This window comes from Amblyraja radiata, chromosome 3 (genome assembly GCF_010909765.2).
Source record: "Amblyraja radiata isolate CabotCenter1 chromosome 3, sAmbRad1.1.pri, whole genome shotgun sequence".
Taxonomy (NCBI): domain Eukaryota; kingdom Metazoa; phylum Chordata; class Chondrichthyes; order Rajiformes; family Rajidae; genus Amblyraja; species Amblyraja radiata.
The window spans coordinates 75,314,851-75,333,500 of record NC_045958.1 but is presented as its reverse complement, the minus strand read 5'-3'; the positions used below and the strand labels follow the sequence as shown (position 1 = coordinate 75,333,500).

The 18,650-nt window shown below is 44.9% G+C and overlaps 1 protein-coding gene and 1 long non-coding RNA gene across 2 annotated transcripts in view; one reads left to right on the top strand and one right to left on the bottom strand.

Moving 5' to 3' along the window:
* Positions 1 to 4,142: 4,142 nt before the first annotated feature.
* Positions 4,143 to 9,685, top strand: LOC116971167. Its single transcript, XR_004411425.1, has 3 exons — positions 4,143 to 4,162; positions 7,817 to 7,818; positions 9,599 to 9,685. It is a non-coding gene; the product is annotated as an uncharacterized LOC116971167 (long non-coding RNA).
* c3h9orf135 (chromosome 3 C9orf135 homolog) overlaps positions 8,007 to 18,650 on the bottom strand; it is a 30,280-nt gene continuing 19,636 nt past the window's right edge. Inside the window, exons 5-6 of the mRNA XM_033018117.1 lie at positions 10,198 to 10,258; positions 8,007 to 8,194 (exon numbers count right to left, since the gene is read on the bottom strand). Of these exons, the coding sequence (XP_032874008.1) occupies positions 8,015 to 8,194; positions 10,198 to 10,258 (241 nt within the window). The 3' untranslated portion in view covers positions 8,007 to 8,014. The remainder of the gene's footprint in view (positions 8,195 to 10,197; positions 10,259 to 18,650) is intronic.

Below are 18,650 nucleotides of genomic sequence, written 5' to 3'. Positions count from 1 at the left end.
TTCCACCTGACGCCAATGTAAACACGGCGCTCTCTCGCCTGCTGAACACCATTAATGAACAGCAGCGGGACCACCCCGAAGGTGTTCACATAATTGCAGGGGACTTTAACAAGGCCAACTTGAAGACTGTACTGCCGAAATTTTATCAACATGTCAAGTGTTCTACTAGAGGGGTGAACACGCTGGATCATGTCTACACCAATATTAAGCACGCGTATAGAGCCATCCCCCTCCCCCAACTCAGCCAGTCAGATCATCTCTCCCTCCTGCTCTCCCCAGCCTACACCCCCCTCAGACGCAGTGCCAGGCCCACCATAAAGTCTGTTACAACCTGGCCTGAAAATGCACTCTCCAAACTACAGGACTGCTTCATACAGACAAACTGGGACATATTCGAACACCAGGATCTGGAAACATTCACAGGAACGGTGCTGGACTATATCAAGTTCTGCATCGGAAACGTGACTGTGGACAAAAACATTCGGGTTTTCCCAAACCAGAAACCCTGGATGTCCAGCCAGGTCCGCACACTCCTCAGAGCCCGCGATGCTGCCTTCAGGTCAGGTGACAGAGCTCTGTACATGGCTGCTCGAGCCGATCTGAAAAGTGGAATTAAAAAAGCCAAGGTGGACCATAAGAGGAGCGTAGAGTCCCACTTGTCCAGCAATAATACACGGGAGGTATGGCGGGGCATACAAGACATCACAAACTACAGAGGCTATGCCACAAAGTCAGAAGACCTGAGTGCGCCGCTGGCAGAGAAGCTAAATTGCTTCTTCTCCCGCTTTGAAACATCACAACAGCAGCACTCATCTGCTATAACCCTGCTCCCACCCTCACCTGGCTCCTGTACTACTCCACTCACTGTCAGGGAGCACGATGTCAGACGGGTGCTCCTGGCAGTGAACCCCAAGAAGGCTGCCGGCCCAGATGGAGTACCTGGTAAGGTACTCAAAGCGTGTGCCCACCAGCTCACTGTCATCTTCACCAGAATCTTCAACCTCTCCCTGGACCAGGCAGTTATCCCGTCCTGCCTAAAATCAGCCACAATCGTCCCAGTGCCGAAGAAGTCTCCCATCACCAGCCTAAATGATTACCGTCCCGTGGCCCTCACTCCGGTAATCACGAAGTGCTTCGAGAGATTGTTCTTCCAGCACATCAAGGACTATCTCCCTCCAGACTTCGACCCCCACCAATTCGCCTATCGCCCAAACAGATCCACAGAAGACGCCATCACCGTAGCTCTCCGCTCTGTGCTGAGCCACCTGGAGCAGGGGCAGAGCTACGTCCGGATGCTCTTCGTGGATTATAGCTCAGCTTTCAATACTATCATTCCGGACATTCTCATCGACAAACTGGTCACTCTCGGCCTCCCCACTCTCACATGTGCCTGGATAAAGGACTTCCTCACCAACCGGCCCCAGACGGTGAGACTCGGCCCCCACCTCTCCTCCACTCGCATGTTGATTACCGGCTCCCCACAGGGCTGTGTGCTAAGCCCCCTCCTATACTGTCTCTACACCCACGACTGTAGTCCGGCCCACAACAACAACCGCATCGTCAAGTTTGCTGACGACACTACAGTAGTCGGACTCATCTCAAGGGGAGACGAGGCAGCCTACAGAGAGGAAGTCCTGAAGTTGACAGCCTGGTGCTCAGAAAACAACCTGGCTCTGAACACCAAGAAAACAAAAGAGCTCATTGTCGACTTCAGGAGGCACAGCACCGACTTAGCCCCCCTATACATCAACGGCGAGTGTGTGGAGAGGGTCTACACCTTCCGGTTTCTCGGCGTCCTCATCTCCACTGACATCTCCTGGACAGACAACATCACAGCGGTCATCAAGAAGGCTCAGCAGCGGCTGCACTTCCTGAGGGTCCTCAGGAAGCACAACCTGGACTCCAACCTGCTGCTGACCTTCTACCGCTCGTCCATCGAGAGCCTGCTGACATACTGCATTACAGCATGGTACGGCAGCTGCACCATGGCAGACAGGGAGAGGCTTCAGAGGGTAGTTAGGGCAGCACAGAAGATCATTGGCTGCCCTCTCCCCTCCCTGATGGACATTTACACCTCCCGCTGCCTCAGCAGGGCGAAGAACATCATCAAGGACAGCTCCCATCCTCCATTTGGCCTGTTCGACCTGCTGCCCTCAGGGAGGCGCTATAGGTGCATCAGAACAAGGACAAACAGACTCAAGAACAGTTGCTTTCCAAAAGCCATAACCTCCCTGAACTCACACATGTACTGACTTCACAGCCTAACCCCCGGACTTCCATCTATCCACCTACTGTAATTTGTACTGTAACTGTAATTTTTTTTTTTTTTTTTTTTTTTTTAATTTTTAAAAAAATATGTGCAATAACCCATACTGTATATAGGAATCCTATTTATTCACTCTATTCATCCATTGTCTTTTTATAGATATGTATATAGCGCCGCAGAACTGTGCACCTTATCCCCCCCCCCTTTGTTTTGTTTTTTGTTTTTTGCACTAATTACATGTCTGCACTGAGTAGGAGCTGCTTTTAATCTCATTGTACATGTGTATAGTGACAATAAAATGGCATTCTATTCTATTCTATATTTAATACACCTCCTTTATGTAATGATAACCCCAATAATTGGCAAGCCAGGACAAAATAACAGCAAGACCTGTGTAAATAAGCATCACTTTCTACATCTTTAGATGTAATTACTTTCTTCTGAGTCTATTCTTAATGTGGTGGACGCAGACGTGTTGCAATTGTTGCTGCTACGGTCAGGCAGACGCCTCCATTGCCATGCTGTGAAAACAGAGAGGATGAGAAGGAGTTTCTTCCCAGAGGCCATTAGGACTGTAAACTCCTGTCTCACCAGGGACTAACTTTATTGTACCAATTTACTGTTGTGTGGTGTCTTTTTAAATTGGTTTCTTCTTTTTTTTCTCTCACAAATATGTAATTCCATTCTGTTTTGTAGTCTTTTTGCACAATCCGCAAGCATTGCCACTTTTCATTTCACTACACATCTCGTACGCGTATGTGACGAATAAACTTGACTTGATTTGACTTATGTTATGGGACCAGCAATCCGTTGACCTGGATCAATAATAACTTTAATTTAGTTTAGAGAACCTACGCTGCACTCCCTCAATAAATGTCTCATTCGATTGACAGTGAATAGATAGGCAAACTGAATTTGTTGAAAATACATAAGGAATATCATTATCATATTCTAAATTTAAGCTTGCTATTTTGAATTGGGCTGGCAGCTTATTTAATGATATTTTGTGGCTGATTTGCAAAGGGTATTCCAGATTGCAATCACACTTTGAATTGTTCTGCCTTCTGTGACTTCAACCATGAATTCAGTAAACATTGCCGTGGATTAAAGAAGAACAGATTGGGAAGATGTGGCCACTTGCCACCAAATGAGAGAAAGTCCAAGTTGCAACAGTGGTCTTGCCGATCAGGTGCATGTTGAGTTCTTATTCTAAATGATACTTTAGCGGTGATAGGCTTTCTGTCCATGCTGGCTCACCAGAAAAATACAATGTGAAAACAGGCCCTTCGGCCCACCAAGTGAATGAATGAATGAATACTTTGTCACATGTAACAAGTCACAGTGAAATTCTTTGCTTGCATACCCAAGGTATGCAAATAGTCGCCACAGAAGAGCGCTGACTAAGTTACAAAGTATACACAGTGTCCGTGCCAGGTCCCCATTTGTTCTCCTCCTCCTCCACCCCCACCCCCTCCACGCCGGGTCCTCCTTTGTTCCTTCCCTCGGCAGCGGCGTCCTCACTTCCACGTGTCCGTGTCCGTCCGTCGGGGCCCCCATCACCTGCTACGCCTACCTCTCCACTATCGCTGCCGTCTCCTCTCCAGACGCCTCCGTGTGCCGACTCAGGCCCCAGCCACGGGCTCCATCGACTCACGGTGCGTGTGCCCCGACCTCGGCTGCAGGCTCCACCGACCCAGGCTCCGTCAGCCACGTGCTCCGGCCTTGGCCACGGGCCCCACCAACTCCGCCGGCCGCCAGGCTTCGACCCGCGGGGGCTCCGGTATCACCGACTCCGCGGCTCGCCAGGGTGGTCAGAGGTCACCCCGTACACTGGCACTATTCTACACACTAGGGACAATTACAATTTTATACCAAAGCCAGTTAACCTACAAACCTGTACGTTTTTGGAGTGTGGGAGGAAACCGGAGCACCCGGAGAAATCCCACGCGGTCACAAGGAGAACGTACAAATTCCGTACAGACAGCACCCATGGTCGGGATCAAACCCGGGTCTCTGGCACTTTAGGGCAGTAACTCTACCGCAGCACCAATGTGCCGCCCATTGAAGATGACCTAGGAGAGGACATTCATGTTAGTATCCTTATCCAGCCAGTTGAATTGGAGGACTTACTGACACAGCATTTCAATGGTTCGAGGTGTCTCTGTAAGTATCGAAAGCATCCAGGAAGGAAGCATTGCGGAGTAGGCCATAAACTTATTGTTGGGAAGGAAGTCTTGATCTTGACTGAAGCCCAACAACCGATCAAATCTATTTAACCTTATCCACTGCCTCGAGGATATGGTGTTGGATGGCCCAAAACTTCCTCCAACTAAACAAGAGTAAGGCTGAGGTTATCCTTCCTGGCCCCTCGGACTCAATCAAAATGATAGCAGGCAGTCTTGGAAACCTTACCCCATTACTCAAACCTCACGTCAAAAACCTTGCCGTGATATTTGACTAAGTATTGTAATTTGACAAACAAGTCAATGCCGTGGTAAAAGCTAGCTTCTTCCAGCTTCGGACGATAGCTAAAATAAAACAATTCCGCCAGTTTGATGACCTTGAAAAGATCGTCCACACGTTTATCTCCTCCCGTCTCGATTACTGCAACTCCCTTTCCATTGGCATTAGCCAATCTTCCCTGTCCCGCATCCAAAACGCCGCAGCGAGACTCCTGACGGGCACCCGATAAAGCGACCACATCACTCCTATTCTGGCCTCTCTCCACTGGCTCCCTGTGCGGTTCCGAATAAATTTCAAGCTTGCCCCCACTTACATCAAAAGTCTGCTTACCCACCACACCAGATCCCTCAGATCGGCCGACTTGGGGTTATACTGAACATCCCGCGGTCTAGGCATAAGCTCAGGGGAGACCGTGCCTTTGCGGTTGCAGCTCCTAGACTGTGGAACAGCATCCCTCTTCCCATCAGAACTGCCCCCTCCATCGACTCAAAAGAGACTCAGTCGAGACTTAAAACTCATCTTTACTCTCAAGCCTTCCTTGACATCCTCTGAGGGAGGGCTATATTTATGTACGTACTTAATCAATGACCCACTGTTGTATAACGTTAGTTCCTCCACTAATGTAAAGCACTTTGGTCAATGAGAGTTGTTTTTGAAATGTGCTATAGAAATAAAAGTGACGACTTGACTTGATAAACTCTTTTCATCGCACCACCATAATCTGTAGAAACTGCTCTGAGGGAGCAGCAACATTCATCATTGATCTAAACTAATGTCATAATTGAGGTTGCTCCCAAGGTATGAAACGTGACCCGGAATTTCAAGGTTTCACAGTGAACATTTATTATCAAGGATGCTGTGCAACTGGGGAGAGTGTTTTACCGATGTTTAGGGTACGATCCATTCTCTCAGTCTGTGATGTCTGGGCACTCGGCCTCTGAGAGTGCACATACAAATGTCATTTGAACACTGCAGCTTGATGACTGAATTTGGGGTGATCACAGTTCTAGAGTGGAGGCAATAGCGCTCGAACAGTTTCACGCTCATCCTGTGGAATAATCTTAAATTCAGATGTTGGTAATAAGGTCCAATTTGTGCTGGGAAAAATTGCAAAGAGAGTTAGAGTGATGACACAACCTTGAATGTTCCCTGGGATTGGGTCTGTAGGAGATGAAGCTGTGAATTTTTTATCAGGTTTAAAACTTCAATCGGTCAACTGGATACTTTTCATTTGGACAGAGCTGTTTTATCTTGTATGGACCCCTCATAATATTATACACCTCCAAATAAATCTGTGATCAATTATGTGATGATCTAATTTACATGACAGCAAGGCAGGCCTGCCTGCATTTTAACATTGCACTCATAAACAACACACCTCCCACACACTCACCGACCAACCACACATCCAAAACAATCACACACATACACAAACATCCGTACCACACACTATACACCTGTCAATGACACACACGCGCACGCACACCACACATGCGCGCACACGCACACACGCACACACGCACACACGCACACACGCACACACGCACGCTCGCTCTGGCCCCATACACACACACACACACACGCATAAACAACCGCTTCCCCACACACACAATATCCATCCATCCACTAATCACACACCCAACCACACACCCACACACACCCATTGATGAACATAGACAACCCCTTCCCCACACAAAATATCCACTAATCACACACAAACATTCGTGCGCACACACACACAGAGGACAAAGGTAGCAGGAATAAGAAAATGGCATCTGCAATTTCCCTCCAAATGACACTTGACCTTATATAAAGTCATCACTGGGCCAAACTCCCTAGAATGGGAACACCTTCACCAGAGTTATCAGTTGAAGAAGGCAGCTCAGCACATCTTTCAGCAGGAAGTAGAGATGGGCAGTGACATCAACATCCCATAAATGAGGAAATAAACCAGGATTACTTATTGTAAGGACAATATTCAAGCATAGATGGGGCACATCCCTGACACCCAAATCTTAATTTATTTACCTATGACCCCCCAGGGTCTGGCATTGTTACAAAATATTTTGCATCTTTAACAGAATTTAAACTTGATTTTTAATAAACTGAGCGCTGAAGAAATGTTACCGTTCCAGTCAAATAAAAAACATACTTTTCCAATTCATAATACCAAAAATTGTAAGGGTTGAGGGAGGTGGGAAGGGGAGAGTGGGGAGGCAGCAAATCTAATGGAACATGGATTACACTAATCCTAATGGGCCCATTTAGGAGATTTTTCAGGTGACTGTCGGTGACTGTCAAGTTACCGGCTGTCACCTGAAAAGACAGCTACTGGAACGGCGACTGTCAGAGTGGAACACACACACACACACACACACACACACGCACGCACGCACGCACGCACAGCTTCCTTCACCAGCCCGCTATGCAGGTGGGGGACAGGGCAAGCGGGGGAGTGCTGTCTGAATGAAATTCACACAGTGCAAAGCCAAGGTGACAAGCTGTAAAAAGACGGCTAAAGCACAGTGCACGGTAAGTCCTTTAAAAGGAGGGAGGGGGGGGGGGAGAGGGGGGGAAAGGGTGGAGAAGGAGAGAGAAGGAGGGAGGAGGAGAGAGAAGGAGAGAGAAGGAGGGAGAAGGAGTGGAGACAACTTTTAAGAAGCCAGACTTACACGGCTGTGAAGCTCGGCGGACATTTAACATTACCAGTCGGTTATCCTTGGTTCGGAAAACTACTGCTTACGTTTTTTTTCCCTAATGAGCCAATGCAATTCACCGGTAGGCACTGGCTACAACCTATGAGAACCTACGAGAACCTTCAACCTCCTGGCAACCCACCTACGGCACAAGAATTCTTGCTACTCTCCATGGCGGCTTCATTCCGGTCGCCGCTAATTATTCAACGTTAAAAAATTCGCAGCGATCATAATGAGGCTGCGACTAGTTCCCAGAATGTGGGAACCCCTCACGACCATGAAGGCGACTCCCCGGCAACCACCCGCTAACATGTGGCGACCATGTGGCGACTGCATAGTCTCCTGCAGTCGCCTAAAAAGTCACCTAAGTGGGACAGGCCCATTTGGATAGCAGTGTTTTATTAACTATATGAGAGTGGGCAAGTTATGCCTTCATTATTTAGTTAGCAAAGAAATGCAGTACATAATCAAATGTTAACTGAAATTAAAACTGTTAAAATCAACGCAAAACTAAAATACACTCTGGTACTTCAAAAAGAGAAAAGGCTTCTCTTTAATCTGTTAACTATTCATGAGGAAGACTTCAGGGTTACTTTGAGCAGTTAGGGATTGGGTTGGACAGCGGGTTGAGGATCCTCTTGAGTTCCGAGTTGGGGTAAATGCCACTCTCGTCCAGCCAGGTGTTCCGGCCGCAGTGACGATAATCATCCCTACCCACAAACTGTGAATGGTACTTCCTGAAATCAGTTATCTTCTCCGGCTCCTCTTCCTGCACAAAAAGGGAAAATGGAAAGGAAATAAAATAAAAACAACAGTTACAAAAAGTCACGATGAGCTGGGTGGGCTTTTTCTGAACTGTACCAGTCTATATGATTCCAATCAGGATCACCAGGAAGTCATATATTCCGAGGATATAAAACAAGGTTTTGCTTTGGTGTCACCTTCTCCTAGCTAACAATGATCTATTCTACATTTTACTTGATCTCCTCCCCCTTTGATGTCTCATTCTCACACCTTACACTTCCTTATCTCTGTATCTCCCCCTCCCCTGACTCTCTGGCTGAAGAAGGGTCTTGAACCGAAACGTCACCCATTTCTTCTCTCCAGAGATGCTGCTTGTCCTGCTGAGTTACTCCAGCATTTTGTGTCTATCTAAGGTTTTGCTGCATCCTTACATGGATGATTTTCTGTAATTACACCATTGAAACTGAGCTGAGCACTGATATTGACACATGTTACCAAATCCTGCTCAATGAGGTAGGTTTGCAAGACTAATCAAAAAGGAGATGAGCGTGGAATGATAAAGAAATTACAGAGCTCGTGAGCCGAACATGCTAACCAGCTGGAATGGTTTCAACAGCCAAACATGGTGAGCTTGGTAATTAATATTTTTTCTAAAATACTATTGCCTTTCCCAAAAGATTAGCTGGGAAGTGTGGTATCTTTGGTCTGGATGCTCCAGCTATCAAGTAGTAGAATACTCAACAGATCAAATGGACATATCTGGTCTGTTAATTACTGTATGCCCATTTATGAGCCTCAAGATTGCTTGCACTTTCGGAGAACTCGGTGGTCAGTCATTCCGAAGTAATTTTGTCTTCATCAATGCCAGCAAAATTAAATGCTAGGCAATGTAATAACAGTGTAGTTGCTCTATTATTCCACAGCCTGACCAGAAGGAGACAAAAGATTGAATTTATCCATAGACTAGGCTGCAATCCCTTGATTTATAAGGAATTATTCTTCAATATGATGTCAGAAATGAACAAAGTCAACGGTGATTAAGCATAACCTCTAATGTCGGAGGAGTGGTGGACATAATAAGCCACGTCATTTTAAAAACCTCTACCAGGTCATTGAAGAGTGATGCCTCGAAGCACAACTGCATGCAAAGGATTGTGGAAACCTGAAGCTCTTCTCCCAGAGGGGTGCTGGGGTTTGTTAGATTATCAGTCAGGCAAAGTCACAAAACTAAAGCAAACAGATCAAATCAGCCAGGATCTAACATTTATAGTTTAGTTTGGTCACGGCATGGAAACGGGCCCTTTGGTGCATCAAGTCAACGGCGACCATCAATTGCCCATTCACACGAGTTCTACGTTATCCCACTTTCATATTCACTGCCTGCGCATTAGGAACAATTTTATAGAAGCAAATTAGCTGACACACCGAGACATCTTCGGGATGTGGAGAAAACCTGAGCACTTGGAGGAAACTCATGCGGTCACAGGGAGAATGTGCAAACTCCACAAAGACAGCTCCCAAGGCCAGTATCGAGCCACAGATGTCAATACGGGTTCAGGATTACATCCAATATTTAACTGAATGTCATGAGATAGTTAACAGTCACCCAGGAGGCTTTACATTTACAAAGAGCAGAAACGAAATTGGGAGATGTTGTAATTTTATGTGGATTTAAAAAAGGCCTGTCTATCCAAAGTAGCACTGGCACTGCAAGAGGAACCAGATTCAAAGGAACATCATATGGTACATTAAATTAGTTTCCTTTTTTTGGCTTTTAAGCATAAAAAATTCCATTTGGCAATGCTGAGATGGAAAAGATTACAGAGGTGCCTAATCACTTGTGTCATAGTGGTCTGCTGTTGATGGTAGCCAGTTTCTGTTAGCTATTAAGCACGGTAGTTTAAGCAGATGCCAAGATAACCATCAGTGTGACATATGGAAAAATAAATTCCTATATTTAGCAAGCCCCTTGCATAAAAAAAAAAAAAATTTCAGGAACAAAGTTTGCAATGGTTGCTTCAAACTTACAGAAGTCGGAATGTAATGGTAAGGCGGAGTAAAGTCGTAAGTATACGTTGTTTCCAGTAACCTAAAAAAGACAAAGACCAGCATGTTTATGGAAAAAATATAAAACAATTCACAAAACATCCAAGATGTAGCAGAAGGTGTGCATGGCCGAGGCAGACATCTGTTTATATGATCATGTAATTTTCCATTTTGTATTTCAAAAGACCTTCGAGACTGGACCACAGAAAAGTCTGAAGAAACACAAGCTGGAATTTTCTTTTCACTTTTTTCAACTGTATGTAATCCAACATGGAAATATAAATGGGTTCTCCCTCAAGAATCCATTTTTTTGTTATCCATATCCTGTGAAGTGATTTCACTGGCATGTGCAGCATTTATTACTTGTGTGTCAAGTTTTCCAATTTACAGTAAACCGAAGATCTGAAGTCACATGCAAGTGTTCATTCCCTGAAAGATATTAACGAATCGGATGGGATTTTCCAACAAAACTCAGAACTCATGGATCAATGAGTTTTAGAGGGACATGGGCCAAACACAGGCATATGGGACTAGTTTGGATGGGCAACTTGGTCGACATGAACAAGTTGAGCTGAGAAGGGCCTGTTACTGTGCTGCATGACTATGATTCTATGACTCAAAAATAGTGGTTGCATAGACCCTAACTTTACTAGCTTTTTATACAGCATTGATTTATTTAACAATTCCTAATCACTACAGTCACTAGATTATGTAGTTCTTGTACCAAGCTAACTGGTAAACTATTAACTGTACTATTGGAATATTGCACCGAATATGCATTGCAACAGTGCAACTTGTTGTGTTCAATAGGACTTTATCATTGCATGCACCTAGGTAAAGTGAAATTCCTTTTTTGCCTACAATTCCATCAAAATCGTATACACAAGTACAATCTTGATACATGTACATGTACAATCACATTTAAGTATAAGAGTGTAAGAATAGGGGATTACAGCGAGGCAGAATGTACCTTGCTATCTTGCATCCATCAAGTTACAAAGTTCTTCACAATGTAGTCTTAACTTAAAGGGCCGTTGTCTTGGCGGCGGCACTGGGTTGAGTTGCAGAGGTCAGCCTCCACCACTGCTCCTTATATTCGGCAAATCAATTAATGCCCATATTGTATTCCTAGAATCTAGTGCACTCTCCATGGATGAATTTAGGATAAGGCAACAGAGGAGCATATGGACACGAGGAAGTCACTGCACACTGTTTCACCACTTAATTAGGTCTAATTGGAAGGCTGTGACTACATGACCTGAACTTTCTCATTAGATTAAATAGCTTATCTCAAAGTACCAAATGATAGGGCATGTCTAGGTGGCCTCCTGACTGCATAAGGCTGCGATGAAGCTAATGCCTCAAATTTTGAAAAATAAACCTGAACGTTATGCAAATTATTGAGGGATCCTGTGGAGAGAGAAACAAAGCTTATGTTTCATGCAGTGAGATTAGAAACATTCTCTGTAGTTTGTATTTTATCCTGGAGTTCATGGTTGGAAGAGATCAAGCACGACATGAGATTAGTCATGCAAGGCGACGCAGTCCAGAATCTTCCAACTATATCTTCCATCAAAGAACATATAAAGTTCAATGTATCCTGTTAATGTGGACACTGAACCTGGAAGAGATGCCTAAACTGGAAAGAATGTAACTTGTGAGAGCAATCTTGAATAAGAAACAAATACACATGAAGTGCAGTTTTTCAAGAGAGCAATACCTTTTCCTGACAGAAGAACTATTTATTGTAATTGGGATGTAGGGCAAAGGATATGAAAAGAATGTGGTGAGGCGAAGAGTGTAGCATTTTGTACATGGCTGGAAGTTCCCAGAATATATATATTTTTAAATTTAATTCTCTCCCCAAGTTCAATGGTAACTCAGATAACCTAAATACACCCCCACTGTACTATTTAACATATCATTATGATACTTTGATGTTTTTCTGCAATTCAACACTGATCCCCACTTCCATTTCCAACTCTGATGTTATTGAGCATTTCAAATGCAACAGAAACCTTAAAAGTTTTTGATCAAATCACATTTAACTTCCTGGATACCTACTTTTGTAATATCTTTTTGCGATTTAATCCTTGGAGTCCAGTTATCAGTTTGATAAATTGAAACTGTGCGTACCCCCCCAGGACAAACAGACCTTCCCAAGGATTAGTGCTTGGAACACCTCACATGTTCCAGTTGTGGTCCACCAAGGACTTGAGATGGCCAAGGCAAAGTTAACACATGAACTATCTTGGTGTGGAAGAGGACGGGCCAAGTGCTAGAAGATGAGATTAATAGATTGATGCCCACTGGTTGACATGGATGCGGTGGGCCACATGACTTGGTTCCGAGCCATATGACTGATTCTACCACATGAGGGAAATAGGAAGAGAAGGGTAATTTAAGTAAGGCAGGGAAGGTGGGAGAAGTTCTCGTGGAGCATCAGACAGTTGGCCTAAAGGAACTGTTTTGGTATTGAAAATGTTGGTTCATGTCATGGAAAAAAAAGGAGCTAATTAATTCTCCTCCAAAAGAAAACATTCCACCAATCAAGACTTTATTCATTACAAATAATCTTGGAGAAAGTGTAGTGGAGATTTAGTACAATGGTACAAGGCATGGGAGACTTAAATTATGAAGAGAAATTGGGATAACTGGGGTTGTCTTTCTTATAGCAGAAAATGCCAAGGGAGATTTAACAGAAGTTCATAGTCATGGAGAATTTTGACATAGTAAATGAGGAGAAACTGTTGTCAATAACTGAAGACTCTGTAACCATCAGACTCAGAGTTACGTTTGACAGAAGAATCTGGAGATGAAGAGCTATACTTTTTATACAGTAAGTTAATTTGATATAGAATCCGCTGCCTGATGGCTTCATCAATTTCTTATCATCTGATTTCCAAAATGTCCTGTTTTTTTTATCCAGAGATCTGCAATTGAGGCTAAAGTAGGTGGTATCATAGACAGTGAAGGAGGTTATCAAAAATTACAGCAGGATCTTGATTAGCTGGGCAATTGGGCCGAGGAACGTCTAATGGAGTTTAATATAGATGTGTGAGATGTTGCTTTTTGGGAAGTCTAATAAGGACAGGGCCTACACAGTGAATGGTTGGGCTCTGGAGAGTGTTGTAGAGCAGAGGGATCTAGGACTGCTGGTACATAGTTCCTTGAAAGTGGCATCACAGGTAGGTAAGGATGGTCAAGATGGCTTTCAGCACATTGGCCTTCATCAGTTAGAGTATTAGATATAAAAGTTGTGAGGTCATGTTGCAGTTGTATACGATGTTAGTGAGGCCACATTTAGAGTATTATGTTAAGTTTTGATCACAATGTTATCGGAAAGACTAGACTAGGTGGGACCCGTTGGGTCCCAGCATTACACGGGAGGGCTGGTCCCCCAACCCAATATTCCATCTCTCCACCAATCCCAATATTCTTGCAGAGACTGACTGAGGCACTCAACACTTCCGGGTTTTATAGTCCCTCCGGAAGGGGCGTGGGCTTCAGGAGAGAGAATCTCAACATTTTCTAAACATTAATAACTCTTTTATTTTTCATCAATGGGAAAACTCCTCTTGTCCTGCGCAGCGGAGGGGGGCTCTGAGTAAGATGGCCTAAAATCACAGCCGTAAGTGGCAGCGTTTTTTCTAAAATCAATATACAGAACAACAGGAAGTGGTCAAGATCAGACTTTTAGTAATATAGATGTTGTCAAGCTGGAAAGGGTGCAGAGAAGATTTTAGAGGATGATGCCAGGATTCGAGGGCCTGAGCTATAAGGAGAGGTTGAACAGGCTAACTTTATTCCTAGCTTGGAATACCTCACATGTTCCAGTTGTGGTCCACCAAGGACTTGAGATGGCCAAGACAAAGTTAACACATGAACCACCTTCACCTGGAAGAGGAGGATGAGCGGTGATCCTATAGAGGTGTACAGGATCTTGAGAGAAATAGATTGGGTAAATGCACGAAGTCCCTTGCCAGAATTGTGGAATTGAGAACCAGTGGACATAGGTTTAAGGTAAAGGGGGAAAGATTTAATAGGAACCTGAGGGGTAACTTTTTTACACAAAGAGTGGTGGAATATGGAACGAGTTGCCAGAGGAGGTAGTTGAGGCAGGTACTACCATAATATTTAGGAGACATTTGGACAGGTACATGGATAGGACAGGATTAGAAGGTTATAGGCCAAGTGCAGGCAGGTAAAACTAGTGTAGATGGGGCATGTTGGTCGGTGTAGGCCAGTTGGTCCGAAGGGCCTGTTGCTACGCTGTATGACTATGACTGTATGAAAGGCCAATATTTATTGCCAATTCTTAGGTTCTGTTGCAAAAATGGGGACGAGATGTCATCCAGAATCAATGCAATCGTGTTGTGTTGCTGCAATTAAGAATTTCAAAGTTTCTGCTTTGATACATATGACGATAAAACAGACATGACTCTTAACTCCTTGCATTTAAGTTGTTTGGACAGATACATGGATAGGGGATACATGGATAGGAGATTTTTAGATGGATATGGGCCAAATGCAAGTAAATGGGACTCGCTTAGATGGGCTTCTTAGCTGGCATGGATAGGTTGGGCCAAGGTAGACAAAAATGCAGGAGAAACTCAGTGGGTGTGGCAGCATCTATAGAGCGAAGGAAATAGGCAACGTTTCGGGCCGATACCCTTCTTCAGATGTTGCGCCAAATGGCTTGTTTCCGTCCTCTATGACCCAGTGACTGGGTCCATCCTTCCATTTAGTGAGGGTCCCAAACCTCAGGCCACATTCAGTGGACTCAGATAAATTGTTCATCATTATTAAGAGGCAGAAGTGTAAATCTATATTACTAAAACTAAGATCTTGACCCCTTTAGACTTTCTGTTTCGTGATTTCCGAGAGAACACCGCCACTTAGGGCTGTCATTTTTAGCCACCTCACCGAGAGTCACCCTCCCCCAGATTGGACTGGAGGATTTTTCCCATCGATGAAAAATCAGAGAGTTATTAATGTTTTTTAAAATGTGACCATTCTCTCTGCTGCCTCCACTGGCGGCAGGGGGGAGTCACTATAAAACCCGGAAGTGTCGTGCTTCACTCAGTCTCTGCGAGACGGAGGAAGCAAGAGGGTCACGGCTCTCTGAGCTGCGAATAACACTGAACGCACGTCTACTCCACGGTGAGTCCCCTCGATGTGGTTGTAAAGTGTTTGCCAAATTGTCTTGGCTTTTAAAGACTTTTCAGAAAATGTGTTTGTTGCTTGCAAAGTGTTTGCAAATTGGCTTGGCTTTTAAAGACTCTTCAGAAAATGTGTTTGTAGCTTGCAAAGTGTTTGCCAAATTGGCTTGGCTTTTAAATTTGTTGCAAAGCGTGATTAAACATTTTATTAGATCAGGACTGTGTTTAATTGCAAAATTGGCACTCATTCCGTGACTTCCGCTTAGTTGCAAGATGGTGCCGATGACGTAATTTCCGGTTAGCTGGCGCTGAGTGCATCATTTCTGGTTCGTAGCAAGAAGCGAGTCGTCAAGATGGCGCCGAGTGCAGACGCCGTTGAATAATTCAAGAGAGCTGACGGCTCTGTCTATGGTGAGTGTGTTTGTTGGACGTTATTTAAAACATGTTTTTGCTTCAGCAGCAGCCTCTACAGCAGGCTTTAAACGTTTGAATCATTCGGTTTACACACTGTATGTTCACCACGTTCTGAAGTTACTTGGCATTTTAGTATTGGTTCTGAGTGTGTTTGTGTGTGTGTGTGTGTGTGTGTGTCAGTGTGTGAGTGTGTGTGTGTGTGTGAGTCAGTGTGTGTGTGAGTCGGTGTGTGTGTCTGTGTGTGTGTCAGTGTGTGTGTGAGTCTGTATGTGTGTGTGTCAGTGTGTGTGTGAGTCTGTATGTGTGTGTGTGTGTGTGGGTCTGTGAGTGTATGTGTGTGTGTGTGAGTCTGTGTGTGTGTGTGTGAGTCAGTGTGTGTGTGTATGAGTCAGTGTGTGTGTGTGTGTGTGTCTGTGTGTGTGTGTGAGTGTGTGCTTGTGTGTGTGTGACTGTGTGTGTGTGAGTGAGTGAATGTGTGTGTGAGTGAGTGAGTGTGTGTGTGACTGTGTGTGTCTGTGTGTGTGTGAATCTGTGTGTGAGTGTGTGTCTGAGAGTCTGTGTGTGTGCGTCTGTGTGTGTGCATCTGTGTGTGTGTGTGTGTGTGTGTGTGAGTGCGTCTGTGTGTGTGTGTGTGTGTGTGTGTGTGTGTGTGTGTGTGTGTGTGTGTGTGTGACTCTGTGTGTGTGTGTGTGTGTGTGTGTAATTTGAAAAATTCTCAGATTTTCTTTGTTAAAATTTGACCGCTGAATCTCTCTATATTTAAATTGTCTTTTTTTTAATCAACAGCAAAGAGACATAAAGATGCAGTGAGCAGCAACAAGAGACACAACAATAAATAACTTAATAATTCTCATCTTTAACATTTAAATTGTTCTTATATTTTAAGAGTCATTCACATTTTAAACTTTAATAAATCCTTTTTTCCACTTTTCATGCCTGCGTGTTCTTCATCACAATGGAAACCTAATGGGCAGGAATGGATGCTCTGTGGGAGAGCCACTAAGAGTGCATGGGGGGATGTTGTGGGGAGATGGACTGAATGCGTGGGGGGGGGAGGGGAATGGCAAGGAGCAGAGTGGGAGGGTGAAGGGAGCAGGGGTGACTGAGTGAACTACCAGTGTACCAGGCATGAGTGACTGCACTGCCAGCCCACCAGCTGTCAGTGACTGCACTGCCAGCCCACCAGCCGTCAGTGACTGAACTGCCAGCCCACCAGATGTGACTGCACTGCCAGCCCACGAGCCGTGAGTAAGTGAACTACCAGCCCAGCAGCTGTAAGTGACTGAACTGCCAGCCCACCAGCCGTGAGTGACTGCACTGCCAGCCCACGAGCCGTGAGTAAGTGAACTGCCAACCCACCAGCCGTGAGTGACTGAAGTGCCAGCCCACCAGCCATGAGTGACTGCACTGCCAGCCCACCAGCCATGAGTAAATGAACTGCCAGCCCACCAGCTGTGAGTGACTGACTGCCAGCCCACCAGCCGTGAGTAAGTGAACTGCCAGCCCACCAGCCGTGAGTAAGTGAACTGCCAGCCCACCAGCCGTAAGTGACTGAACTGCCAGCCTAATAATCCATTCAGTCCACCCTTCCCCCTTTTCTCTCACAGAGTCTGTCATCTGTTTTGGGCAGAATTTCTGGCAGTTTCTCAGCTGCCAGCCTGCCAGGTCTGAGTGACTGTACTGCCCAGGCCTCAGTGACTGAGCTGTCTGGCCTCACTGACTGAGCTGCCAGCCCAAGAATCCATTCGGCCCACAATGTCCATACTATCCCTCTGGAAACCAGTCCCTTCAGCCCACATCACCCATACTAGTGCAACAGAAAGCCCCCCCCCCCCCCCCCCTCGACTGGCCAGCAATATTGGAATTGGTAGAGAGGTGGAATATTGCGTTGGGTGACCAGCCCTCCCGTGTGATGCTGGGACCCAACGGGTCCCACTTAGTCTAGTATAGACTAAATATTTAAACAAATCTTATTTTAATCTACATCAGTGACAGTTTAGATTAATTAAAAATATAAAACCATGAGCTGCCAATTTTCCTCCAATCTTCTCATCTCCTGTTTCAAATGTAGTGATTCATATTAATGAATCACATGTAACCTCATGCAAGGCCAGAAGAGGAGAGCTGTGTTCCCTGTGGTGGTGAAATCTCTTCACCACCACAGGGACCACAAGTCCCATTGTCTGCTTGCTCAGGACTTTGATATGGATTAATGAGACAGCAATCGAAAGTATAACATTGCCTCATTTCCCCCATGATTAACTGGAGGTCTAGATGCCAATTAAAGACACTGTGAACTGCAAGTTAACTTTCATAGAAAATGGAAAAACAATTTGGCAGTTAGAAAATGTACAAGTTCCAAAAACATTCAGTGCTCAAAAAGGTTGAGAAGGCCCATTCAGGCAGAAGGGCCTGTTCCTCCAAACAATTACATTTTTGACTTTTGACTCCAATCTGCCTTCTTTGGACCCACCTTTGTCTCAAAACAATCAATCAATCTCAAATCGGAAAATCTTAATTGTTCTTGGGTTCTGCATTTTATTAGCAAGAGTTCCAGATTTCCATATAACTCCATGTGAGCAACTGTTTCCTGATATCACCTTGGCCAGTCTAGGCATAAAGGCATATGGGCTACAACACCAGGCACATCTAACAATACAATGAAGGCTGCATTCACAGTTTAAGAATAAGGGTAGGCCATTTAGGACCGAGATGAGGAAAAACTTTTTTACCCAGAGAGTTGTGAATCTGTCGCATTCTCTGACACAGACGGCAATCGAGGCCAATTCACTGGATGTTTGCAAGAGAGTTAGATTTAGCACTTAGGGCTAATGGAATCAAGGCATATGGGGAAAAAAG